The 27,252-nt window shown below is 43.6% G+C and overlaps 1 protein-coding gene and 1 long non-coding RNA gene across 14 annotated transcripts in view; one reads left to right on the top strand and one right to left on the bottom strand.

Annotated features, from left to right (window-relative positions):
* Positions 1–15,204, bottom strand: part of LOC147757058 (uncharacterized) — a 46,715-nt gene extending 31,511 nt beyond the window's left edge. Inside the window, exons 1-3 of one of the 2 annotated variants that reach the window (XR_015324681.1) lie at positions 15,066–15,204; positions 14,555–14,624; positions 7,983–8,152 (exon numbers count right to left, since the gene is read on the bottom strand). This is a non-coding gene — a long non-coding RNA (uncharacterized LOC147757058). Of the gene's footprint in view, positions 1–7,982; positions 8,153–14,554; positions 14,625–15,065 lie in introns of those variants that run through there. The other variant, XR_015324682.1, reaches the window with a different exon arrangement.
* Positions 1–27,245, top strand: part of LOC111247548 (uncharacterized) — a 59,840-nt gene extending 32,595 nt beyond the window's left edge. For 7 of the 12 annotated variants that reach the window (XM_022798600.2, XM_086984868.1, XM_022798598.2 and 4 more), the window contains exons 3-4: positions 22,244–23,198; positions 23,421–25,000. In XM_022798600.2, coding sequence (XP_022654335.1) covers positions 22,244–23,198; positions 23,421–23,838 — 1,373 coding nt within the window. In that variant the 3' untranslated portion in view covers positions 23,839–25,000. Of the gene's footprint in view, positions 1–8,104; positions 8,173–15,406; positions 18,798–22,243; positions 23,199–23,420; positions 25,001–25,032 lie in introns of those variants that run through there. The other 5 variants (XR_002672155.2, XM_086984872.1, XM_086984873.1 and 2 more) reach the window with 5 other exon arrangements.
* Positions 27,246–27,252: the final 7 nt, after the last annotated feature.

The following is a 27,252-nucleotide window of genomic DNA, read 5'->3' as shown; positions in this document are numbered from 1 at the left end:
TATTCATCTGTTTATTAGAATTGTGATAGAGCATCTGTCTTGGTTACTGTTTAATGGTACGATGGACAATAATTTGGAACTATTACATAAGATACTTGCATATTACTTAGATGGATTAGAAACCTGGGGCCGAAAAAGGGTCATCTAGCATCCAGCTACGCGAATATCTTCATAGTTCACTTTTAAAAGATCGTCTTCTTTCTAGTTCAGGCCAATAGGGATCTTCAAGTGCTGGTAGCACTGTCTGAATACGGTTAACGATTTGGAAGGAGGCCGGCGCATTAGGCACACAAGAGAGCCGAGAAGGACGCTTTCCTGTCTTACGCACTGGTGTGATCGCCTCTGAAGAGACGCTCTGAACAACAACGGAAACAGCATCTCCGTTGTTCTTTTCCGCTTATCGATCGATAAGTATGTATGTGCGTGTAGGCGTTTTATTGGCAACAGCTTAAAGAGTGTCGTTTTGCCGTCTAATCTTGACGGACCATCTCGGACCGGTTGATTAGGTAGCACCGCTTGCTGGAGCCCAACTGTCTGCACTGCTATTCGGAAACGATATCCACCCATGAAAGTTGTGCTCGGAGAAAACAGGCTGCATTAATGATTTATGAATTGAACTGGCCTACTTTTAGGTGCGTTCTATGCACTCACAGAGCACTATACAGGAGTGTTAGTATTCGGGTGGATAAACGTCTCCAAGATAATCTCATTGTAATCCAGAACCTTATTTAAATACTCAAGAATGGGCGACCATTCACACCTAAGTCCGCGACACGAGCATCGTCCTATTAACGAATACTTCTCGAGCTTATATTGTAATCCATCTTATTTCCGTTCTTATTCCATATATTTTTATTACTTTTACATCCATCTATGCTCCGCTCATTGCAGTTTCGTCCATTCAGTACCCTTAGTAGCCAAGCTTTACGCGCATATTACTCATTCAGTATTGTCTTTGGCTTGTTTAATGCGATCCCCGATCTATCCCATAGCATCTGATCTGCTCGTGCAACAGTTATCCGTGTAGAAACATGCTTTCGACACCTACGTGCACCGACATGCACACACATGTAAGCAGTTGAATGATTGTTATCGCGCCGCGAGCGAAGATTGTCGGCAAAAAACGACTGTCGTTTGTTGGCTACTTCTGCTTTTTGGCCTGTTGAACTTTTTCATTTTCATTTGGGGGGTGGGGTGTCCCTTTCTTCTCGTTCGCTTGTGCTCTCTTCCTTTCGTCGACTCTCGTTTGTCCCTTGATGCGGTCCGGGCGCCTGTGGGCTTTGTTCCAGCGCTCAAAAAATAGCTCGCAGGTCATCGGGCGCATTTTCATATCAAGTAGACATACATGTGGATAAATGGAACAGAACACGATGAAGCAGGACGTGGAAAAATGAAACAAGAAGACAAAGCTATTAGGCGCGTGCGTACTGAACCAGTGTGGAGTCGCTGAATAATCGCTCGTTCGCATCTGTAACTAAAACGGTTCGGTCAGAAGCAACACGGCTGGCTGCTCTGAGTTCTGCTGTTACTCTATCACTGTTTCTGAGTGTTTCAGCCACCTCAGCCACCATGTTTCTTCCTGATTCTGTTGTCGTTGAAGTTGTCGCTCTAAGGCCATTCTTTTTGGTGGGTGCGCGTCTTCGTCTCCATTTTTTTTCTACGACCGTAGTAGTTTACGGAACTGTCTCCGAGAACCTATCGCATTGGCGTGGCGATTGTTGATGGCCGAGATGGTGTTGACTAGGTAGAGGTTCCACCAGAGGCTCACTAACCAGATATAGGTTACTTACTGGAATTCTTCTGTGTTGATCTCAGATGAGTATACGCTGCTAGCAATCACGCTGACTGTTTCGTTAGCTCGCAACACGCCGCTGCTGGTTTCACCGGGTCAGTCTGCGTGTGTGTATATTTGGCTGGTCATCCTATGGACGAAAGCTCAACACGAAGATATGATGCAGGGCAGAATTGCAGACGCGAACGATAGCGGAATATGGATGTCTTGTTTCGTGTGTGCGGGCAACAGTATGTTTGTAACGAGTCGCCGCGCAGCAGAGCTCATCTGGTTAAGCAGCCGTTACACGGGCAGGTTCTTTCTCTTCTCTTTTCTTTTTCCTCTGGCTGACTGGTTTTCGTCACAGAATGACGAACTCCACTCTGATTGTAAGACAAAAAGCGAACTGTGATATGTATATGGAGTACCGTCTCGTCACCACACGCTGTTAGTAACAGGGCCGAAAACATGATTCCGGTATAATCGCGGAATAAACGAACGACTCGCCAACATAATTAATAGGAGATGTTCGCCTTTAGAATGAGTTTATCTACTGCGCACATGGTTAGGCTATAGAGCGCAAAGACTACGCGGAAATGTAAAAGTTTCATACTAGTCTATTGCTAGCTAGCAGTCCTGAGGCCCCTCTCATTGGAAACGTCGCTGCCTCGCTGGACTAGTTCAGTCAATTTAAATTTACCTCATTCAAAGAACACTGTTTTCCTGTATTTCAACAGTATAATATATTCTGCTAGTATCATCCAGAAGTATCGCCTCTTCAGTCATCCCAGTGATTGTTGCTGGGTGCTCTTGTGCCTGTGCTAGGTCCGCAGTTACAAGCAAAACTTGAAGTTGCTGCGACTTTCTTAGTTGACACTTATGAATTACCTTTATGAACCTTTATCAATATAAACGTTCACAAAAATTAAACTATTCATAAACGCTACGACAACCATGATTGCTACTGTGCACTGTCATTGACAACGTCTTTTCTAGACATCCAATACTGTTACGTTGACGCAAAGAGACTTTATATTATTACAAAACATACATAACATAGCTAGTGTGTGCAGATTTCACTTAAATTCTATGTGTGGTTTACATTAGTTGTGTTCCTTATAACAATTCACGTTACGCTATGCACGTAACAACAGCATGCATCTACTAGAACCCGCTCAGCACTGTGTTCTTTGCGTTTTGAAAAGATATCCGGAAAAGACGAAAACCCGGGTCAGCTATGCACCCTATTGGGCCTTAGTTGTCACTTCAATTTCAGCCTCGAATTGATCTTACTGCTGCGGTCTACTTTTCTCGCCTTAGGACACAATCAAGATCTGAAATGGCCTTTGCGAATTCTTGTTTCCTTTGCTTAATTTCCTTCTCTCTAGACCAGTATATCTGCCAAAAATCAGATGAAACGGTACGATCAGCATCGATGAGAGAGAGTATCTGATTAAGCTTACTTCTAAGAAGTAGCAGACGAAAAAAGACGTTCTTCGGATATACGTTAAAACGACTTTAAAACAATCATCTTATTTTAGGGTTTACACAATATAGGTAAGTGTATATACGTATATACACCCTTATATATACAGTATAAGTGCGCCGTCTCCGTCTTGTAAGCCACATGTTCGAAGTCATCACTGTCTAGCAAAAGTTGTTTATTGAGCAGTACGGTGTAGAGGTGTGCATGTGCAATGGCTATTTTAAGAGTTGACAAAAGCTCTAGAGGGTGCTGCCATTGACCTGAGAAGTAGACAATGTGGTGTGGAAGATCTACGCTGTATCCGAGCGTGATCTTCTATTAGAGCGGAAGATAGGCGCCGGTTCACGGCATCGTTGGTCGAATGCTCGTCCCGCTCCGTACAGGAATCACATGGCAAGCATACTCCGGCGCAACTCTCTTCATTTTATAAATTCACTATATGATTTACTGCCGAGCTTTTCAATGCTTTCATCATTTGGGCCTGTATTCCACTGTTTTGATGGCTATGTGCTTATGCGGCATATTTCACTGTGATCATTTCATTCGAGCAGAGACCGATTTACCTCGAAGATATTGGCTCTTTTTTACTTTTATTGTCACCCCGTCGGCGTCGTCATTGTCATGATCATTACGATCGTCAGCGTCAGAATGATCAGTATAAAAAGCAACTACATCGGTTGGAAAGGCATCTTTGACTGAATCTGTTAATAGATAAAAGCGAGAAAAATACGTAGACAGAAAAAGAGAAGAGAAAAGTTAAAAAAAAAAAAACTATTTCGGGAAAAAATTTCCTTTCATTGTTCCGGTGAGATATCGATTTAACGTGTGATATAGCGCACCGCCGTTTGCTAGAGAGCAATAACAACGCGCCGACGGTGGCAATGACGCGGTACAGGTCCGGACCACCTTGGACGATTAAAAAAAAAAGTAACGAAGTGGTCGTTTTGTTGGCTTGCGCTAGGGGGCGCAACTAACTTTCAGTTATTCCGCAATGCATATATATATCACCAGGAAAAAGTAATCGGAGTGTTGTGGCCTTTTATGCTGGAAAAAACATAAAAATCGAACAAAATAGTAATTAATCTGAGGATCAAAAACGCTGTCTGATAAGGGAATCGACAAATTAGAGGCCGTATCCCTTACAACAGTTGAGAGCCCAATATCAGGAACTCATGTGAGTACGCAAGGATGGCACAACTGAGGGGTAAATCGAAGCTTTTCTTTACGAGACCAATTCGAAGAGTTTTTTTTGAGTCGCAACTAACATATACCTGGTAACATCTAGCATGAACATTGTACCCGCTGTGTTAAGATGTAGTTTCGGCTATAATTAGATTTGGTACTTCTTGGTACTTGTGCGTGAGCATGATAAGCGAGCATACAAGATAGATCAGTTCGCTAGGCAGGTCCACAAACGAATCCAATACTAATAGTAACGCAAATGGGTGATTCGATAAAAGGTCATGCACCTAGAATACCCCCCCCCCCCCCCCCCGTAAGGGACAGTAAGGTCAAACTCAGCCTTCGCACAACCTAAACATATTCGTATGTGTGTGTTTCGATTTCGTCTCTTCTTTCGTTTGTTTCCATATATTTTCGCTTTGAACAGAGACACTTAAACAGTGGTATTCGTCCGGACGCTTTCGTTCGGTTTTTTTTCTGTTGTAAATTATGTAACAGGTCGTTTGAGGGGCTCCGCTCCTGTAACGTTGTGGTAGAAGGAGTTTCGAAGCTCTGTTTTCGCGCACGAGACCCAAAAGCGGGTTGTGATGGGTGATTGTGTGTCGAGAGGAAAAGCCAGCTAAGGAAAAATACCTCCTGTCGAAAAGGAGTCATGCAAATCAAATAATTGACCATGGGACTGTTCCAACGACTTTTATGAACGACTATCTGTTAGTGTAAAAGCATATCTCAGTTCATGTAGTAGTTATATGGGTGCCGAATGGAGAGGTAGGTAGCCCAGAAAAAATAGATATGATTTGAAATACTGAAGACTACGTTATATTACTATAGGGTTTCAAAAATAAACCGTTTTTTTGAGTGTGATTTTTAGACTGTCTATACTAACTCTGAGAGCAACTGCGAAATATCTCCACAGTTTGTTTAGTTAATTTGTTTTAGCTTCAAGAGAATCTAACATAGAATAGGTCAACTGTGTAAGTTCGACAACGCAACATAGGATCGTATCGTAATTGATTTGCAACATCGTAGATCAGTTGCTGAATAGGCCCCATCATGCCGCCTTAGCTTAGTTCATCCTGGTCGAGTGAATTTTCACTAAAACATCAACATAATTTAGACGCTTCATGCCCGTATTCCAACGATTTCTTATAAAAGAATAATTCAAGGCATGCACGAAGCAATTGGACGACTTTGAGCAACGCACTGATGTCAGACGGGGCGGTCTTTTCTTTGGAATCGAACACAACGCAAGCCTGAACCTTTCCGCTACTTTTCCTCGCACAGAGTCAAAATATATATATCTCGTTTATCAAAGCAACTATTATATCTATGAAATGCAAACAGTAAATAATGTTCTATGAGGAAATGCAGGAGAAAAGTGGTTTCGTCAAGCTGAAGGGTCGTTACTTGACAGCGGCGATCAAATCCAATCTCATAAATTGATCCTGTTTTCATTTAGGCCCCTAGATGTAGACAGCTTTGTGGCTCTGCGTGGAAGATCTTGCCCACAATGTGCTTTTAGCGTTCATGTCGGTATACAGCCAGTGTGTGATGCCCATGTGCTATCGGTAAGGGTAGCGTTAATGCACAAGGTGGAACAGACCCGCGATATATCCCATTTGTTTGCATCATTTGTAAAGTTAAAGCGTCGTTGTGTACACGACTGTATACAGTCATGCCACAATCATATATCAGTCTTCAGTTGAGCGAAACGTCGATCCTTATTTTTTGAGATCGTGTGCACGATTTATCCGAATATATACATGCATCACACACATACACGCGTAGACATGTAGAAAGAGTTGGGGTATTGATAAGGTGGAGCTAGCGAAAAAGAACTATAGGGGGTCAAGATGCGTTCAAGTTTCGGATCACCACTTAAAGAGGTAGGAGCTTAGGCTGGAATGGCTATTGGACAGAGTGAGCGAATGTAGGTCAGAGAACACGTTCTTCGTGTTGTCACCTGCTGCTTTTCAGGGTACTTGTTGAGATGCCTGCGTAGGTTTGGTATATGGACCGGTGGCATCGTCGATTGAGCCATAGCTTTTTCACGGTGTGGAAAAGTCTGTACTGGTTCGTGCGCAGCAGGACACGCATATATATATAGCCACTGTCGCTCAATGTAGGTCTAATACAGGTTCATGTGACTGGTGTGGGATGCCGAGCTTATCCAACGGCCCTGTTATGTACATGGGGTGTTTTTAGCTAAAGGAAAAAGACAATGATGAGAGCTGAAAAGTTATCTCAGCGCCTACGTTGTGAAACACAAACGTGCGTTCGAACGCGTACTTCAATTGTTCCCCGTTAGTTTGTTGTTCAATTGTACTCTTATAATCTGTACGATCGAGCTACTGAAGGCAGAAACTATGAGAAAACGAAAACTGCAGGAAAGGCGGGTAGCATCATTTGTGTAAGCAACCATTCCTGCAGTGAGTAGAACTTAATTTTGAGGCTCAATATAAGCTGTTCCGGGCGCTTCTTAACTACCTAGACGTTTTTGAGTCTTGACGTACGTCACAGATAAATAACCAGTCAAGCGATTTCCTTTGCTTGCAGACGATCAGTCCATGAACCATTCGCTATTAGACAACACGGTATCGTTGTCTCCCTGTTAATGCTTGTAAGCCTTTTGTTATTGTTACTGCTTCGGCCTTCCTCATTATCTGTGGCCGATCTCGGGCTGTCGCTGCCAACGCTCGTCTGCCAAGGTTGACAGATTTCCTATTGCATTGTAAGGGTCAATCGTTTGCCTCTCCATGGCACAGTCGTATTCCTCGTAGATTCGTACCGTTGAAATTAACGCCGAACATTGATATACTTAGCAACGCAAGCTACGAGTTACTAAATCATTCACTTGCACTACGATCTCTGGTGCCGATCTATCGGCGTCTGAAAAGCGGAGGCTTCCAATCCAAATGGCAATGAATAGAATGGAGAACTGTTTCCATAACCGTTGAACGCTATTTGGATCAGGTAAGCCCCCAACTGTGCACCGCGTGCCGTATACCGTATAGCCTAAAAAGGTAGGCTGCGAAAAGTTGTGAGCACCACAGCAGTTCTTCACCAACAATCTGGAAACAAACTCATAGCCAGACGTATTCAGCTAGCCAATTTAAAATCAATCCACCGTGCTCTACGCAATATGGCGAACTAGATTTACTAACACAATGTATGCTAACTGGCATATTCCATATAGTAACCATAATGACGCGGGGGTAATATAATGAATTCAATCTATAATTACATACTTCTATCGCTTGAGAAATCAACGGATCTGTGAAAGCAAGCTGGCCTATTTGGTAAGTGAGCAGCAAACATCATCATTAGTGCCTGTCTTTTAACCGCCACTGGTTGATATCCGCAAAAGTGAATAGACCCCTAGAATATTGTCTCCTGGTAATAGGCCTACCGAACGCTTCTCTTCTGTAAGCTTATGGAGTTATAGGTTCCCTACTGGAAACATCTGTGCCAGGTAAAATTCAGAAGTCGAATTGGAATAGAGGGTTTTTTTTTTTTCTAGATACATGGATCTTTGCTGTAAACAGTTGGTTCCTCTTGATGTACTCATGTGCTAACCACAGAAAGTAGCGAAGAAAAGAAATCGGGTAATTTTCCGTGTTGTTAACTTTATTCGTATTCGGGTATTTTGTCGTTGCCGCTGATAGCCGGTAGAACGCGACCTATCCGAAGTCGTTGCAGAAGCCCGGGAGCAACTTGAAATGGCGATTGTAGGGTAAGTATACCGGACAGGATATGTTTTCTAAAGTGACCGCTATTGTCGTTGTAGTAGCAGCTCCTGGCGCTCTATTCAATTTTCAAATTTTTCATCCCTTTATATTGGTTTTTTGAATTTCTCGTAGACATATTGCGCGGGTGAACGTTATGTCGTATTATTTTTGATTGTTTGAAGAACAAACATTGTCTTTAAACCCAAAAACAAATGTTTATTTGAAAAGGAACAGTTGACTATTTAACCAGCCCAGATAATAGTAAAATAACATTTTCAATATTCATTATTTGAAGACATCATTATCTCCGCAACTATTTTAGGCACGACAACGACTTACCATGGTCAAAAACAAGTTTACGTAACGTAAGGCGATTCTGCAAATGTTCCATGTTCTGCAAACATTCGTATTTTCTCTTTTATTCATGCAATTTTGTGTAGGTAGTGTAAAACACGACTGATTCAAAAAAAAAAAAGCAGCCCATAACTATTTGCCGGTCTGTCTTTTCATCGACATTAAGTTGTTTACAATCGTATGGCACAATCGGTCGAAGTAAGCCGGGATTGAAGCTGATGCAGTTATCATCCACATACAAAGTACGTCCACATGAAGTTAATTTTCCTTCGCTAAGCTTTCCGCCATAGCGGACGGATAGGACGTAGATCAAGCTTTGTGATCTTTATTGTACGTTTTTATTCGTTCTAATACACAACGTTCAATGCTGTTGTCCGTTGACTTCTGCTGTTAATGTGTAACATATATTTTGGTATTCCTCTATGACCCCACCTCGTCGGTGTCGTTACCATTCCGTCATCAAGATAGCGTTTTTGTCACGTCAATTTTAGTTTGATAATTTTATCCCAGTATACTCAATACGAGGCCGTAGATAAGCATGGCGGTACCATTATTTCTATATGTTGTTTCCCTGACCATCAACAGATGATTCGTTGAATCAGTCTATAATATGTTCTCGCTTTACTTTGCCACGTTCATCTATTCGACCGTTTAAATAGAAACCCAAGAGTTGCTGCCTTTTGGCAAGATGACGCCGCCGAAAATCGTGATAGACGGGTGACGCGTGCACGACGCGATAATTCATACATATCCGAAAACAGATAGATACACACGCTCAGTAGAACTTCGTCGCATCGTATAGACCGACATAAATATGGAAATATGTTTCGTTAAGGTATGCTGGTTTGTGTTGTTAGTCGAAACGAGTATTATTTTTTTGTTTCTATTTAGAAGCAGAGCAACATTTAGTCACTGCGATCACGATTACCATATCATGTAAACGTAGTCGTCAGACCTGGTATAGCTGCGGGGTGACGCTACCTCTGTAGCATCCTTTGCATCTAGTGTCGGCCTCGATGATGAGCGCATTTGTCATTCGGTCTTTGTGAATTCCGATATGCCGCCAATGGGGTTCATCCATTCGTCCATGCACACTGGAGTACGACCCATCGTATTATAGGGACTCATTAGCAAATAGACCAAAACGGTGTTTACAACGAAGCACACATGGAACGTCTTACTCTAGCACGAAGCAGACGACGGGCAAGATGCCACTCTCCATTATCATAGTAAAACGCAACAGTCGTCACCATGATCGAGTCGTCCATAAGACGGCTTAACGAAGCAATCAAGAGGATAACGGGAGGCTTCAGTAGTCAATATCGAGCGACTTCGCCCGACGGCATCTTCTGACGCCCGCATCTCATGCTGAATTGACCTTTAGCATCTCTTTGATTTGATTAGCGAGAGCAGAACGTCATTGTTACCGAGCGACAGGCAGACAGCAGTCGCCACTAAAAAAGGTCGTGAAGGTGGCCAATAATGGCTTTGTTCATATCGTGTCGTATTCCAGCTTTGATATGTATAAACATTTTGAGTCCTAAGGAAGAAATGGATTCATGTTTTAAATATCGATTCGAAATAATCTTGTACCTAGGCACCATGAACCGCACTTGACCTGGCGCTCCCCTCGAGCTTTGCCAAAAGTTGTATTTCGTATCGTCTATAATTAATCGCCATATTATCCTTAATTCGATTTCCATATGTCGTGTTAATTTTAGTCGCAGAATAAGCGGCCCAAAAAGAATTTGGTAGCAGGCTGACGTAAACGAAGTTCTCGCACAGGCTCTAAACAGGGGCTCGTATAGGGGGCATCGGCACCTGTCACGTAAGCGGTCCATACGACTCACGTAAATATGCCCCGTAGTCGTAGTGCTCGTGAAAGCAACACTCGGCATAAGATATCTCGTTAGCGTATATGTTAATAGGAGCACGCATCGTGTCCGAAATCACCGCTGTCGTATCGGTGACCATAACAAACCTCTTATTAAATCACCCGCTGCAATTGTTTCGATAGTGAATGTACAGCGTGCTCATGAATGTCATCCGCACAATGTATTGAGATGTCTTCTTTATTTGTTAGCGATACGTTCAGAGCCCTGAAGTTCTATACCAGGAACGTTGGTGTAGAAGTTAGGAAGACCTCTGTATTGCTCGTGCGCTTTATCTGCTAGTCTGAACCGAACCGAGCTCCGCTGTCAACAAGCGATTGGAATCCGTGCACCTGTCATTCAATCGAGCCCGCGATTACGATACACCCTGTAGATGTTGTAGGGTGTCCAAGAATGTCTCCGTGGCATGCGGGTACTATATGGCCGCCCGCGGCCGTGCGGACCTTGAACAGAACGAGCTAAGGCACGTTTGCTGATTACGAAAAGATCGAAGGACGCTTTCGAAATAGACTCAAATCCTAGGTGGGAGGAACCGAGGTTCGTTGTTACTGTCTCCAAATGCGAAGATTGCTACCTTTGATGACATCCTTCAAGCTCGACCTATTCTCACAGATACGCGCAGGCACTGACCCTGTGCAGATGGGCTAACAAGGTAACACACCGATGAAGAGTGATCGTACGATCAGCTACGGAATATATTACTGTATTAGCTTGTGGATAGAACCTGGTAAAATCAGTAATCAGAGCCCGATCATCGACCTGACCGTAGATAATTTCTGTGTTCTAAAAACACGAACACGGTGCCCGACGTAGGTGAGACTAGTTGCAACAAACAATACCAGACCAGCGTAGAATAGCTTTAGTAGAGATTTAAGCACTGCACGCATCTACGAGCAACAAAATGCCGACGACACGAAATCGTTCATCTGCCTTCATTAACGAGTCTCTTGTTCTGTAATCTGTGTATGTATACGTCGAAATATGTTTATTTTTGAATCTGTATTCTGACGCGTTGTTCAGTCCAGGCAGTAACTGCCGTTGATTCGTGACGCCCGCCTAAATTGTTCCCTGTTGGTGATTTCTAGACGGGCTGTGACAACAACAGGTCGCAAATCTTGTGTGGTGAAGTTTGTTATTGTTCTTATTGTTTGAGTTGTAGCTCGGCCATGAAATTTTGCTAAAAAACAGACGAGAAAGTTAGTAATCGAGAACAGGCAGAACGAAGCACAGTTTAGGCTACGATAGACGGACAAGCGCTGTTGTCACCAGGCAGTATTCGTGCAGAAGCTGAAAGCGTCAAATAACGACAAGTGCAACGTATTGCTTCAGGTTTGTCGTCATGGATGTATGTGTCTGTTCCTCGTGCTGCCGTCTGCGTGCGCGACGGCAAGCGATCGCGCTCCGTTGCCTATTCTTTAGCTTTCTCTCCGGCTCGAATTTTCGTTTCGTATCTCGAATCTCAATGAACTTTGTAAACATCGAAACGTCAGCACAATGCTGACAACGACGACGACAACCGACATAGCAAAAACACAAGAAGCGCAGGCGCGACGCGGCGTCTGTACACCACATATGCATTTTACTGTTAGAATAGAGCAGTTTCTAATCGTCGGGAAGGAATGATGTGGTGAACAGGGTTCATGACCGTACGCAGGAACACTGAACAAAACATCGAACGAAAGCAACGGCTGGCTTGTCTGCGAGAGTGAGGTATAGAAGCAGCGTAGACTGGGCTATGCCATATAAAATTTCACGTGTGTTTCATTTTCACTCTTGTCCTGTACCTTTTCTTTGCCCCTTTCATAGCCTGTCGCTTAAGCATAACCGCCAATGTACGTACGTGTTGTCGTCGCCGTTATTGTTGTTGCTAATGTACGGTTAGATACAAGACGAAAAGTCAGCTTGGACCCGATACAGGATGGTACACGCACAAAGCGTAAGCTTTCTACACTTGATAGATAGGGCGGCAGCAGCTAACCACTAGTAAGATCACAGCAGTAATCTTTTTCGGCCTGTTTTTTTCTGCTTCTTTAAGGCATTCTAACTCTAATTGCCGGCTGTTCAAAGATCTGTTTACTCTATCGCGGTGGGCCGGTCCCGCTGTTCTGCCGTCTGCTGTGACAAACCTGGGTCGCTTTGGCTGTTATCATTTGCTATCTATTTTATCATTTGCTTAATATTTGCTAAGGAACGTTCTTTCATCACTAATCAATCGGGCATGGCGGTGGATTCTGCGGCGACATCAGTATGAACGTGGGCAACACCCCACTCTGTCCGGAAGAAGGCGGGAAGATCGTCTCTGACAGATTAGAGATTACGATACGATACAATTTGACGATCTAGAGATGGATGTCTCATTTACATTCTTCTACTAGGCCTTTATAGACATTATGTAACGAGTATAGTCGCAGTGTCGGCCGAAGATTTGAGTTCTGTTACCGCAAACATGCAATGGTGATTTTATTATTATCTGGCTGCGTTAGATCTTCATGAGCATTGCTCATCGTGGGATCACCGCAAATAACCTAACCTGGTAACATCTTAGATCTGCTCATATTTAAGACCCATTTTTGGTCAAAATGACTATTACTGATGTCCCTTACTAACTGTAGACGTTTGACCAGAATCTGTCATGAAATATTTATTTTTGTGTTCTCAGTAGGAACTTGTTTGTGACCTGTTTGCTTTTGACATATCAATGCAGGACCCGCTAAATCTATTGGCAAAGCGCCCTGATAGCTGGTTTCAATGCTTATTTTTACCTGTATTTTGAATTGTTCATATACTAGACGCGTGCATAGCGGGGCTAACAGGGTCGATATCAAATCGTTTTTGGGCAATGTTGCGTAACATTGCCCAAAAACACCATACGTTTAACTGAGCATAGCGGTATCTCGATATTCCAGCTGTTTCACTTTATACTTTCAGCTTGGGAAAAGTCGACTTCCAGCTTATTCTGTTTGCAATGAAACTTTCGTTGACCTCCTTCGCTGTGTTGTTGTCGTCGTATGCAACATGTTGAACCGACATATTGATAAGGTCCAATATGATTGTACGCACCTGAAGTATATAATCTTACGGTGGCTGCCGATATATCTACGACTTAAAACAGAAGCAATTTGCATCTCTGGGAAGCTTGCTTAAAATAACGGCCGTCTAAGGAACGGGTAGAAGACTGAGCGAAAACTATCTCGTCTTCCGGGTAGGGCAAGCGATAGCATTAGGCATCACCGACTGCCTCTAGGCGCTCAGTAGTGAGCAGATCGCGGCAACAAGACCGTCAATAGCAGCATCGAGCGTCGGTGCGGTCATCGTATAAGCAAAACCGCTTCAGTATCGTTCCCCCTTTGGTTCACGTCGAAAAACAAGAGTCTTACTGCTGATACCGACTGGCTGTCGCGGCAGGAAGAGGCGGCGCGTTACTGCCTGCTAGAGTAACCTTCCGCTGTATTTAGTCGATTAATCAACGAATTGCCTAGCAGCCTCAATGCGAATGGCTCGATCGGTTGGGGTTACTCTTCCGCCAACTCCCAGCATTTGCGAGGGTCCATTTACGACGGCTAAGGCCAGCATCGTCGCATATAGTGCGTAACGACTTCGCTGAATCTGCTTGGCTAACATATGTGTATATAATTCGATTCGAAACAACCAAGTTTATAGCTTGCTCAAAAACAATACTTAACGTCGGTTATTGTAGGGCAAACTATATCAGCTTATAAAATCCACTTCGATACAGAGGTCAACGAATTCAGGTCCGTAGCCTTCGACGAAGGTCCCTCTCAGTAGACTACCACCATCTGATACAAATGTGCAATACCTCGATTGATCGCATATAGAACGCTATCACATTGGCGAAAAAAACAGTTCGACATATATAAAAAACAAAAAAAAAGAACGAATCGTATACGCGTAGACGTTGTTCGCGGTAGCAAGGGTATGTCCACTACATTTCGTTGCTCGTTTCTTAGTCATGCATGATCAGCGCGCTAGCATGCGCCTATAGATATTGTATCCATGTATGAATCTTGAGGCTCAAGAGCAGAACTTCGTGGTATATATCCCCGAACGAACACGACCAACTGCGTACATAGCAAACGCAGACAAAGAAGCACTCATGTTATATAGATGTAGACATACTAACCACGATCATTGTGTAGGCGGTAGCCGGACGCTCGCGACGACGTGCGCGCGGCTGACGCGGAGCTCAGAAACTGAAAGGAATCCGGATCTTGATCTGCTTTTTTTGCCGGGCAAAAAACATCAGAGTGAATCGACTGAAGCCGACTACATTGGGAAGAATTCATCAGATAGGTCCGTCTAAAGATCGAAATGACTCTAACGATCTGTCCTCACTCTATTCTATGTACGATTACTATTGGTTTATTATACGTTGATTGCCAGTGTTTGCAACGTAAACGTACGCTTTAACTAGCCCCTTGTTGAACAAGCCTTCAGTCAATAAAACTTTTCGACATCAACGGTCCACGCACAACGCTCATTCGGAACCGTGGATGGCTCCGTAATGATACAATGTCATAACGAATATTTGTAGCGAGACGCGACGAAGGTGCACCAATGTACTAGTTAATTAAAACGAAATATTCATTAGAAACTTCATTTTATGTTCTGTATTTTCCATTTTCAATACTCACAGTGTATGACCCCATGCCGTGACGATTAGAAAGTTACGAATAGCACCTCATAACGTGCTATATTCAGGCGATAATTTAACTAGACAGACATATGGTATTGTCATACAAACAAACCTGGCGCCTATTTAACTCCGTGAATCTGGTTCAGTTGTATCATCCCGCATCAGTTATCGGGAGATATATTACTTCATACATGATACGTCGTGCAGTCTATAAACAGCACGCAGTCAATTGGAAATGATCTACTATCCACGGTAAGTGAAGCTGGGTGAGTACAACGAATGCGCGGAATATAGAGCGGTCATGGGCAATCTGAGAAAAAAGCGCGTCGCGAAATACCAGCGCTACTCTGTCGTTGTAACAAATCATCTGAAGGCGCCGTATTCGAAATTCTTCCGAGTCTCCTCGGCTCATCCGGTTACGGAATTTTGATACAATATAAATATAAGCTGTTTGATGAAGCTAGGCAAAGGCACAATCACCAAAATTGGTCTGCTTGTTTATCTAAACGCTCCTTAACTTCTAATGATCGTCGTAACAGAAACAAACACGGAGAATTACGAACGGCTAGGGTACAAATAGCACAAAAGATATATACACACATAAAGAGAGAATATTCGACTTTTACCGACCTAGTGTTAACATTTTATGCTAAAAAAAAATGCACACAACCAAATTATGTCAGCTAAAAGAGATCAAAAAACCAAAATAGATTAAAATGTGAATTGCCACTTAAAACAGCAAATCGCTAAGATAGGATAAATAGTAACAACGTGAATTAGTGCACAATTACTAGCTTCACTGCTCCTCACAGATTTTTTTTTAGTTAAATTATGGTCTGAAATAAGATATGGACTTAGTTGAATGGAATGTAGCCCTTACAAAATGTTTGAAATCTTGTTTTTGCCCTGAAACAACATAGCCGAAAATGACGCGTAAATTTCAAAAAATCAGATATGAAGCTTCAATTAGAAATGGAACGAAGTAGAGCGTACAACGATGTTTACCTAACAATTTAAATAGTATATGAAAGTGAACCATAGTCGCCATCGATACAAATACACGCTTGCATTTCCGATGGGATGAACACACGGTTATTGTTGACATATGTACCTACTAGACGGTAAGCGTATAATAAGAGAACGTGCGACCGACTACTCGGTTCAATGGGTTTGTCTGCGCGACGGTGAAACCCGGCTGAAACTGTAGATCCAACCGCTAAAGCGTTTATCGGGCGCATGCACGCGTCCGGTGCAGCCGTTCGCGTTGACAAGGTGACATGAAGAAGAATTATGGCCTGGTGTTGCGAGGCCGATACGATACGCTGAAGGCAATGCGGCTTCGATCGATGAGCCTGTTGTTTCCTGACGTAAGACGAGTTCTATAAGTTATTCGTATGTACTCTCAAGAACGGACGAATTTCTCGCAAACGACATTATATCTGCCCCGTTCGATAAATCTTTGAGCCTTCTCGTGTTAATGAAAGGAGCAGGCAGGCTCAGAGCTCTTCTTCACAACGTGTATGCCGCTCAGATGCGTGTATTACATAAGGAGGAGTATTTTATCTCATCTTGGCGTACAGCGCTTTCAATATGATATGCTGTCCTTCACGTTCTGCTTGTACAACATAATCGATTACCTGGACGATCCAATGGACTGTTGTAATTTTAAGACTCAGCAGTGCCCGCAAACTTTGAACAGGCAGACACAATAAGTAGAAGAAAAAGAAGTTCAGAAACGCTTGGGAAACAGCTGTCACAATGTAGATGGCGACGATGTCCGATGGTGTTAATCAACGCTATGCTGTTGTGAATGTGGTGCGGGCCATTGGGGAGTATCGCGTAATGTCACCTGCCCAGCAGGCGTCGTCTAATCGCAGGACTGCCATCGAGCATAGGCCAATTGCCTACTTACACAAACGCTCATACGGACACAGTTGGAGTAAAGAGCATAATCACCACACCCATAACGTTCCACCGGAGGGATAGATTCCCTTACTTAGTTGTAGCGGTTTCCCAGTCGGCCACTAGCGAACCACGGCTCGCTTTTCGATTGCGGCTGCCTCTGTGTTGTTCAATGGCATCTGTGCGCCCAGGGAGGAAGCGACGGATGGCCGAAAATGACTGCCCGGATCGCCGCGCACAAATGGCCATACGCGCATGCCGTCGACCTAACCTCCAAGTGTTCACTGCAGACAAAACTGTGCTGGAATACCTCCTTTCGATTAGCGGAACATTATTTGAGTCTGGTCTGAGTATCTGGTGCGCCTGAACCGTGAGCATCAATGTATCGCGATCGATATTGTCGAGTCGAAGATGGCCCAGTTAATAGGCACCTATTGTCGTTGGGTGTCGCCCAAAAGTCCTCCCAGTTCTAGTATTGATCCAAACCAACGAGAACTGGATCGCCTCGGAAGACGACAAGCTTTTATGCCTTGGAGAAAATAGGGTGCAGTAGTTACGGCCCCAGCAGCAGAGACATCACCGGCGGAAGCAGCAGTTCCCGACGGCGACTTTCGACGACAGGTGAGTTCGATTCCCGCAGAAGCGAAGGCAGTTGTGGCTGCCTGCGACACAACGAAGTGGCTGTATGGCAGAGTCTACCCATGGGTCAGGTGCGTGGACTATGGTGATGGCGACGAACCGGCTGAAGTCGGCGATAGGACAATAGCAATTAAGGCAAAAGCGAGATTTGGCATTTGTGTACCTTCAGTGGACCAAAAAAACGACCGTTGTATAAAGCTTGCATACATACATACATACATACATACATAGCTGAGCACGACCGTCAGAAACCTAGCCGACTCGGGCCGACGCCCCAGAGGCAGGCAGGTCACTCTTAGATGTATTCGGCGACGATGTTTCGAGGCGCGGACTTCATCGACGATTTAGTCGATCACCTAGCCTAAAATGCAGAGGACAACTGCATGACGTCTTGAACTATCTCACAAGGCACGCGCCTTTCTTAGAGCATTTTCCGGGAACGTCGTAAAATATAAGTAGGATAGCGTGCGATTTTTGATGAGGTTGAAGCGGCCAGCTGCGAATTGATCAGATCAGGGCTGTGTGCAGGACTATGACGAAATCGATATTTTCTGGAACAGCAATTTACACTTACACAAAACGCAAAATATTTTTCACTTTCGAAAAATGGCCACGCATTTAAATAAAGTTTTAAAGAAATCTGTTTACTATAACAACGATGAACTGTTTAGCTTTGAAGAAAGCATTTGATTACTGATGTTGACTGTGGACACTGAGAATAGGTCATCATCTTCTATGCTATGAATGTACAACTAAGATGTATCCCACGTAGGAAGACTATTGATTTCCAAAAGCGTCAGGCTACCTTTACTATAATATGCTTACCTTACATTCTGTCTGAAATCTGCAATGAAATAAAAAATCATACTTAACGACTAATTGAAGCACTAGTTGAAGAAGGTTTTTTACGTTGGAATATATAGGTCGCAATCGATCGTTTTTGTGACAAGTTTGACATAAATGGCTTATTTTGGTAAAGCATGGATACATTCAAATTCTTCAATGTAGTATAGTCAAGCTTAATTAACTCACTAAAGGCTTAAACCTATCTTCTTCCACGAAAGCTCGATCGAGGGACGTTCAATCTAGTATCGGCGGTTTTGTTTCTCTGGAGTTATACCACAAGAAAGGACCTGTTAACCCATACGAATGAGCCTACTTCAGGCCCTGCAAGCGCGATCTTCCACAGGTCAGTTTCAAGCCAAACTGGCTTCAGACAGAATTAGCCTGTTGTTTGATGGTGCTGCAAATGTGGGGAAGTTTGAACCGCTATCTCCGAGTCAAACCTGCCCGCATCAGGTGAACTCTTGTAGAAGACATTTGTTATTTGTCTCTTTTAATCTTTTAAAATTTATTGAGTTTGACCCCATTTAGAAGTCTACTCTTGCCACAAGGCTATGCTCAATGGTTCGAGCAAGAAATGAGGGTTCTTTTATTTCGGCTTAAATTTTAGCTCAGACTTCTTCTCCGACCCCTTTTTCAGACTCGCGTAATGAGACGGCTAAAGGTCATTGCTAATGTTTTGTGGCTACCAAAGACATTTTTTTTTTTCGGCTACCGTTCTAAAGATCACGCGATACGTCGCTGCATTTATTGGCCGGCTCATTCAAATGTGAGCGTCTTAGAGCTAACAACATATGCAGATGAACCTTACTGGGAATGACATGATTAAGACCTAGTGCACAGGACGCAAAGGGCGTCCATAGAAACGACGCTAAAAATCTCATCGGTACATTGCTATGTAAGTGCGAAAGAAAATTCAAATAAACAAGCTCAAGTTAATATTGTATAGCATTTTATGATTGGTTTTCCTTTCAGCAGATGACAAACGCCTTAATGATAACGACGCCAAAAAAAAAACAGGGTAAAAACGTAAAGACGTTCAAGATAAAGTAATCACGACGACGTCTGATACAAAAGATCGTCCACATTTGGCTGGCGATCTCTTCTCCTGTCGGCGCTATGATCATGGGAATCGACTGCGACTAAACTTGTAGTGCGGCATAACCGCTGAACGGCGGCTGGAGTACTTTAATCCATCACGGGCAATCAGCAGGTCCAACGGCTTCTAGCGGGTCGCATCAGGCCCGAAAAATACACAAAGTATCGAGCTCACAGCAGTACGGACAGTGTTACGGGCATATACATCGGGTCGAACCAACTGAAGCTTTCCATCATGATGATGCCGCCGCCGCATGTGGACTGTTCTAAAAGGATACATCTCGATAAAACGTAGAAAGATCTCTACACGAATGGTCCACACAAACGGTGCCGTTTGTTTCCCTGCCAATAATTTCACGACAATAGAAACAGACTGTCACAGCGAGTCTACGATCATCTAAGGCGCTACCATTACTAGTGAAGTAATTTTGAAGACGCGCTGATGGTGTAAATGAGAACTGCATCATTGCAAAATCATAGAACCGGCGATCATTTGATGTGTCTATTACATGTTTAAAAAAGCCCTTTGCTGATATGAATTGTTATGTATGAAGCTACAAATGATACATCCATCTCGTTCACAGATCACGATCCATTAGCACGAGCCAGAGTCACAATTATACTGATTATGTTATATATAGAAATATTCCGGCTCGTGAGCAAAGACACAGTATTATACTCTAGACAGGGTAGGCCATTTTAAATGAATTGCCGTTTTGCCCTTGCTATCGTGACCTGGCCCTTATGAATCATACATTACATTCGCAGAAGTACGTTAGTTAAATTAACCTATATCCGATGTGAAGGGTTTTATTTCGAATCCCTGCTTGCCTTTTCACCCGGTCAACCTGGCTGCTAGTCAATTAAAAGAATTGAGCTGTTCATTAGTCCACTGTGCACGTGCAAATTTCCGCCAAAACGGAATATTGCCCTCGTTGATCGGAAACGTGCACCACCTGACCGTAGTCACGTGCGTTTATGGATCAATATCGATGCTTCCGTGCCCCGCGTAGGTCCCGTCGTGGCTTCAGCCGATACCGTCTTGATCAAGCAGGCGATTTCCAGGAACGCGAAGAATGATTATTCTTCGTGGTGGCGTCGCCAGTATCGGTACCTAGCGAGGCTTAACACAGCCGCCATACAAATGCAATAAAAGCAAAATCGTTGCATATACTTGTCTTGCACTCCGACGGCGAATAAATGGAACGTAGAACGACTTCAGAGGGGCATAAATTAGGTCTGCCCGAACTGAAGTACAGCAACAGCTTAAATGTGTGACTAAAATTCATGCGTGAACTCTACAGATACTGCCAAAATCTACTATTTATTTCGTGGCATTTTAGAGGACCGTCAGGCTTTCTGCGATTAGGTTAAATGCTGGATCGAACCGTCTCGAAGACCCTATTTTTCCAGTATGTGGGCGTACCTACTTTGTAAAATAGCTTCGATTCGCTAGGCCGTGTCAGTTCCTCACATTCATTGGAGAGCATTCCCGTGTGGCTAGTCATAGTCAACTGCCCATGCACCCGCCAACGCTTGTGTCCAGCGTACGAAACCCTTTTTTTTCGGCAAGTGCCTTCAGAGAAGGCGGCCGACACGGTTTCAGCTCCGAGAAATCATTTCTATAACTATCCTGATTACCATTGCTGTTAACTTAGGATTTTCACGATTGGTGTTTTCGCAGTCAGTACCTCTCTTGTCGTCTATATTTCGTCGCTTCCGGACGCAGTATTACGAAGTAGATTTGGACATATTTTTTTTGTGCCGACCTTACAATTAAGCGTACCGCGTTGTTGAGAGCAACAAGAACAACAATGCTAAACACAGAGACAACCGTATGCATTGGTCACGAGTAGTATCTAGCCATAGCACAGCAAACGTGTAGATGCCATTGACGCTAGCGAAGATGCCTTTGTTTATGAGTTTCGTTCACTCCGACGAAACAGTTCACTCCTCAATCAATATCTGCAGTAACTGTAGGGTTATTATTGTTGTACCTATGGACGCTGTCTAGTTATTGTTGATGCTCTATCTATTTATTGTTTTTATTGCGAGAGCATGCCCAATGCTGGTAAACTACTTGGCATTTACCGGAATGTATACTCGAATCTCGATAATTGCTTTCGCCTTTATGGCTAGCTAGCATCAGCTTGGATACTACTGTAATATAGCTCCGTCCGGAACCTACGCTCGATCTGCATTCGGTAGCAAACACGAGTCAAATATGTATGAAGATAAGATGAGATATACGAAGAACGGTAGATGTAAGTAGAGGTGATCAAATTTAATGAAATCTGTGCTTCCAATGGATAGATATGATGGACAACGATGATGAAGGATAGAGGATGAACGCGAACATCATCGCTGATTTGGTTGATTTGACGCTTTTTCATAGCGGAATATGTCTGTGGGCAATATATTGCTGACATTCTCCATTGAATAGCATTTCAAGTTAAAATTGCCACCACAAATATATTTGTCGTAAAAGGAATATTAGCTATCTGAACCGTATTAACCCTAGAAATTTTCTTCTGCTTTATGACGGTGTATAAACGTGCGCTTAGAAAAACTATGCTTTTTTTTTAGTGAAGAATTTCATTTCGTAACTATTTCAATAGTATTTAGATAATAATAAATACGTGCCAATTGTCTAGCGTTCACGTAATTGCGTTTTTTTTTCGTCGTTCGTTTCAGATATAGCGCCCTCAACAGCCGCCGCCCTGGCGCAGCAGCCTACAGATCTCTCAGTGGTTAAGCGTTCACCGTCATCATCTCCAGCTCGGCCTTCCCCTTCGCCACCATCTTCGTCTGCCTCACCGAATCCGTCAGCGGTTGCCTATTTTCAGCAGGCCATGATGAGTTCATTAGCAAGGCTAGCTTCGGGGGGACAAAACCCGTTACTGCCGTTTCCATTGGGTTCTCTCGGTCCGAGCTACCAAGCGCTTTTCCTTAGTCAGGCAAGGCAGGCGGCTGTATCACAATTGGCGAGCACAACACCCGCACTGCACGTTGGACGCACGACGCATGCACCGATCGGCCATAAAAGTTTGACGCCTTCAGTTAGCTCATCGACGCCGACAAGCGAACGCAGCACTTTAACGTCATCGATGTCATCGCCGTCGTCAGCGTCGTCTCGACGAAAATTCGATTTCGCTCGACTTGCCGAGTCGGCGACAACTGAAGACCCCCGATTAGCAGCTTTGGCGCAAAGTGGTCTTAAGCAGCCAGCAGTAAAACGGCCGACGCCAATACCAGCGCGCGGTTCAGCACTGCACCTGCCTCCTCACGCGATTCCGCGCGCAACAGCAGCAGCAGCAATCGGCGTGCCCCCCTATGCACAGGGAACACCTCGGCTTCCGGGCTTTCCGTTTGCTGGAATGCGACCAGAAACGAGACCTCCCCCGCCCCCTGGAAGGCCTCCTTTTGGAGTTCCACCACATTCGGCTGCTATGATGTTTGAACGCAAGCCAAGAGGACCAAGAACGTCGTCCAGGCCGAAAAAAGAGTTTATTTGCAAATTCTGCCAAAGACGATTCACAAAAAGCTATAATCTGCTCATTCATGAGAGGACACACACTGACGAACGGCCCTATATCTGTGACATCTGTCATAAAGCGTTCCGACGACAGGATCATCTGCGTGATCATAGGTAAAGAACGCGACGTCTACTAATCCCATTTGTACTATCAGATATATTTGTCCCTCAATTGTAATGTGATTTCTATAGGTATTGAAATAGCGTGATTTACAGTCAAATGTGATTAATAGACATAGTAAAGCTGCAGTTTATAGAAAAACTGGTTTTAAGAGGACCAATTGATTAACCAGTTGTATTAGTAATAATGTTAATATTGAGTATTTGTTGTTTCAGATACATTCACTCGAAGGAGAAGCCATTTAAATGTACTGAATGTGGAAAGGGCTTTTGTCAAAGCCGGACGCTTGCCGTTCATCGTATACTTCACATGGAAGATTCGCCGCACAAATGCCCCAAATGCGGTCGGAGCTTTAATCAGCGCTCGAACCTCAAAACGCATCTGTTAACTCATACAAACATTAAGCCGTACACGTGTGCCCATTGCGGCAAGGAGTTCCGTCGCAATTGCGACCTTCGTCGACATAATCTCATTCATACACTCGGTATTCCCGAGGGTCCAGAATTAGATAAGGCCTATAGTATGCTTCCTCCCGAAATGTCACCTGAACGAGCTGAATTGTTAAGTTCACCGGAACCGTCGCATGAAGATGCCGATGCGCCGGAGGAAGCCGATCTCGATGTCGAAAATTAGGCTCGATTCTAACGATGACTTGCAAAAGCAAACAGACAGTGATAGCGGTAACGTACTGCGGATTTCCCTCATCGTATTAGAACTTCATTTGCGCCCCGGTGTTCTTCAGCTTTTGTGGACGAACTGCGGCAAATCACCTTGTTAATCTTGTGAACCCACCCTGAAGTTTATTTCTTTACTGTACAATAAAACTTTTCCATGATCCGCTGAAAATTCTCCGAAACACAAAAAAAAAGCAAGCAAGCAGCATATTCTTATCCAGAGGGACCCATTTGTCATTGGGTGGATACATGTGTTCTTCTGAGAAAGGAAGATCAGATCTCCAGTTAGCTTAGCAGAAGACAATCCACGATGTTATAGACAGGCCATGATCGCCGGTGTAGCAGTATCCGTTAGTCGGAGGAGAAACGCTAGAAAAATAACAATCTTTACGGCGAGCTCATCTTCATCACCCGCAAAATCCTATTCTGTAAATAATCCTATAAAAGTATTAATAATTAATGAATAATTATGGCGTATATATATATATATATATATATATATATATATATATATATATATATATATATATATATATGTGTGCCGCACGACTTGTATAGCAATGAAGACATAAACAGCTACTTCGTTTTGCGGCGTATTAGTTCTCGAAGTTGCACTTAGGACATAAATGGCTCGATACAAGTAGGGAACTAGTAGGCACAGCAAGCAATGACTGACTTGAAATGGCAACGAGTAGCCTTGCGCGGATTCAAATCAACTTACTACCGATTCGATAAGACCCCATGTCAAATTTGTCATGCAACCATTTTTCCAATGCAGAATTCCCCTCTTTCGGGCAATTTTCCCAACATTACTTATAGTCCATCTATTGCTAGCTGCGACACCGCTAAGAACAAAATGTGATTTTACCGCAAATTATCTACTGGATTAGATCTTTCTATAGATTGTATGTAGAGGGCACGTCAAATGACTGTGTTGGAGGCAAAGGTGGCCAAAACAGGGTCCGAACAAATATAACCTAACTGTATATATCGTTGTATATTGTGTGTACTATATATAAACTCACTAGAACCGGTGAGGCATAATCTATGAAGTATTTATGAGGTTATATTTAAAAAAAAAAAAAGCCATTAAATAACGATATTAGCATGGTGACAAAGTGTGAATTGTCTCTTTTTTTATGTCTCGTTTCAGAATAACACTTCTGTGTTTGAAGTACAAATGGACATCGTCGACGTTTTCTTTATACGTTCAAATCATATGGAATAGCTAAAGGTCTACTGTTGATAATGAACTTCTTTTCGGCTAGTCTACGCTACGAACACGTTCACTGTAAAATGATCGAAATGGGAATAGCAGCGGTCTGATGCATCAAGGGTCATCGGGTTTCTTTGACCAATAGCTTAATTATAGAGGCCCAGTGTTTTTGTTTTGTGCTTTCTAGCTTTGTAACGTGCTGTGAGAGTCAAGAGTATACGCAAAAGTTCAACTACATCCACGTTCAAGCACGAACGTATGTGTCGATAATTTCAGCTCTACGAATTGGTAGGCCGATAGCACGCGGCGCAGAGATGTCTGTTTTACCCAGAAAGCTTTGTGCCTCTACAGTCACTCAGAAAGGCAATTTGACGTCCACGTTATTTTCACGAGTCTCCGTCGAATGAAGGCAACACAAAAATAGTATTTACTGTACTTTCGTTCTATGATACACACAGTTCCGATATCACTGTGGTGGTAGTTTTTATCGTCATTGCCTTTGTTGTTGTCGCTGCTTTTTTCACCCTGATACTTTCTTTATATGGATAGAGTAGTGCAATGGGCCTCGATGCAACCAGCGGCCCCGCCGACAGGGTCTATCGGTACGCCACCGGCTGCTACTATCAGCTCTGTGCGATGTCGACTAATGTCTCTATCCAATAAATTTCAGAATAAGTAGTGAACTGCTAGTTGAAATGTCTCGCTGCCGCTAGCCGAGTTGCTCCGCCTCGACGTAAAGAAAAACGAAGACAATGTCAGAGATAGAGCTCAAGACACAGACGACAGCGGCACGAAATTGAAAACCTCAACGAACACACACAAATCTATGTATAGAGTCCGACACCCTCATAGTCAGACAGTTGTTAGTAGGTAGTGCGGGCTCGTTCACTGCCGACACTCAGCTGAGCCACTTCTGCCGCTGGAGTGTCGCTGGCCCTTGAAAAAAACTAAGTAGGACGAAAATATCGCCGACAACCGCAACAAATATAAAGTCGTCAGCAAGATAGAGTCGATCGTATTTCTGTTCTGCTCTATCGGCGGACGCTGTCTGTCGCATGTTCCTATCGTCGCCGGTAATGCTGCTCCCACAGGCTTGGCTGGTGACTTTTTATCCGCGCAGATACATGCAGACACAGTCATGTGCATATACATACGCAACGCGTCGAACCACACTCACAAGTTCAGAGATCTGACCGCCGATCCGATCTATCGCTCAAGCATGGACGAGCTGGCCAATCAGATTTACGTACGTCGACGGGTTGCCACAGATCAGGTTGACCCGCAAAATCCTCCCTAAACCCATCGGCGGAACCATGGACTCTAGAAACCCGATCCGGCTCAGAAAGCGTTTCGTTGCTGCCGATCGAATTAAATTACTACTGGCTTGGGAGCTTAAAAATAACAGTCATCGCACGTGCGTAGGACACACATACGCGTCCAGGGACATAACGTTGCTATTGCTGATAGCATCATTCATCTCGTCTGCTCCTGGCGTAGCACACAGTTAAACTTTATAAGTTCGGAACCCGTCTAATGACGGTAGCCAGGCAATCATGGATGTAATTACCCGATTTACATAGTCCAGACAAAGTTCACATGGCGAATCAAGGATTAGCAATATTGATTTATGTTGCAAACAGAAAAATTCTATTAACGATAGTCGTATGGGAGGTCCGCAAATATGGCTTGCTTGGAGACGTCTTGAGCTTGCTTCCCATGCGTACCATAAATATGCATTTCGATATAAAGACTCTTTTATGGCACCATAAGAGAAAGAGAGAATTTTGCCATGAGATGAAAGCAATTACGGAAGATTGTCTCGCGTAATAGGGCAATTGTCGTATTTAGAGGCTTGCGAGCTAGACAAAATGGATGATGCCATGTAAAAACGTTTGTCAAGTAACCAAAAATAGAGAATCCCTCGGTATGAAGCGTATGGTTTGAGTTAAGGGTAATGTCTTGTATGAATTGTTTTTGGTGCACTTAGAGGTCCCGGTTTAAGTCTTGCGTAAAGCTGCTATAATATAATCTGTAGTTTAATAAACGCGGCAGAATTCCATTTGCTCTACGCAGTTGATGACCTCCAATGGGGGATCTTAATAATTATGTACTATTGCTATTGTTGCGCAGATTAATGAAGAACAATGATGACACCGT

Source organism: Varroa destructor, unplaced genomic scaffold (genome assembly GCF_002443255.2).
Source record: "Varroa destructor unplaced genomic scaffold, Vdes_3.0 BEIS01000003.1, whole genome shotgun sequence".
In the NCBI taxonomy this organism is placed as follows: Eukaryota; Metazoa; Arthropoda; class Arachnida; order Mesostigmata; family Varroidae; genus Varroa; species Varroa destructor.
Note: the sequence above shows the minus strand (reverse complement) of the source record. Positions and strands in the feature narration are given on the sequence as shown.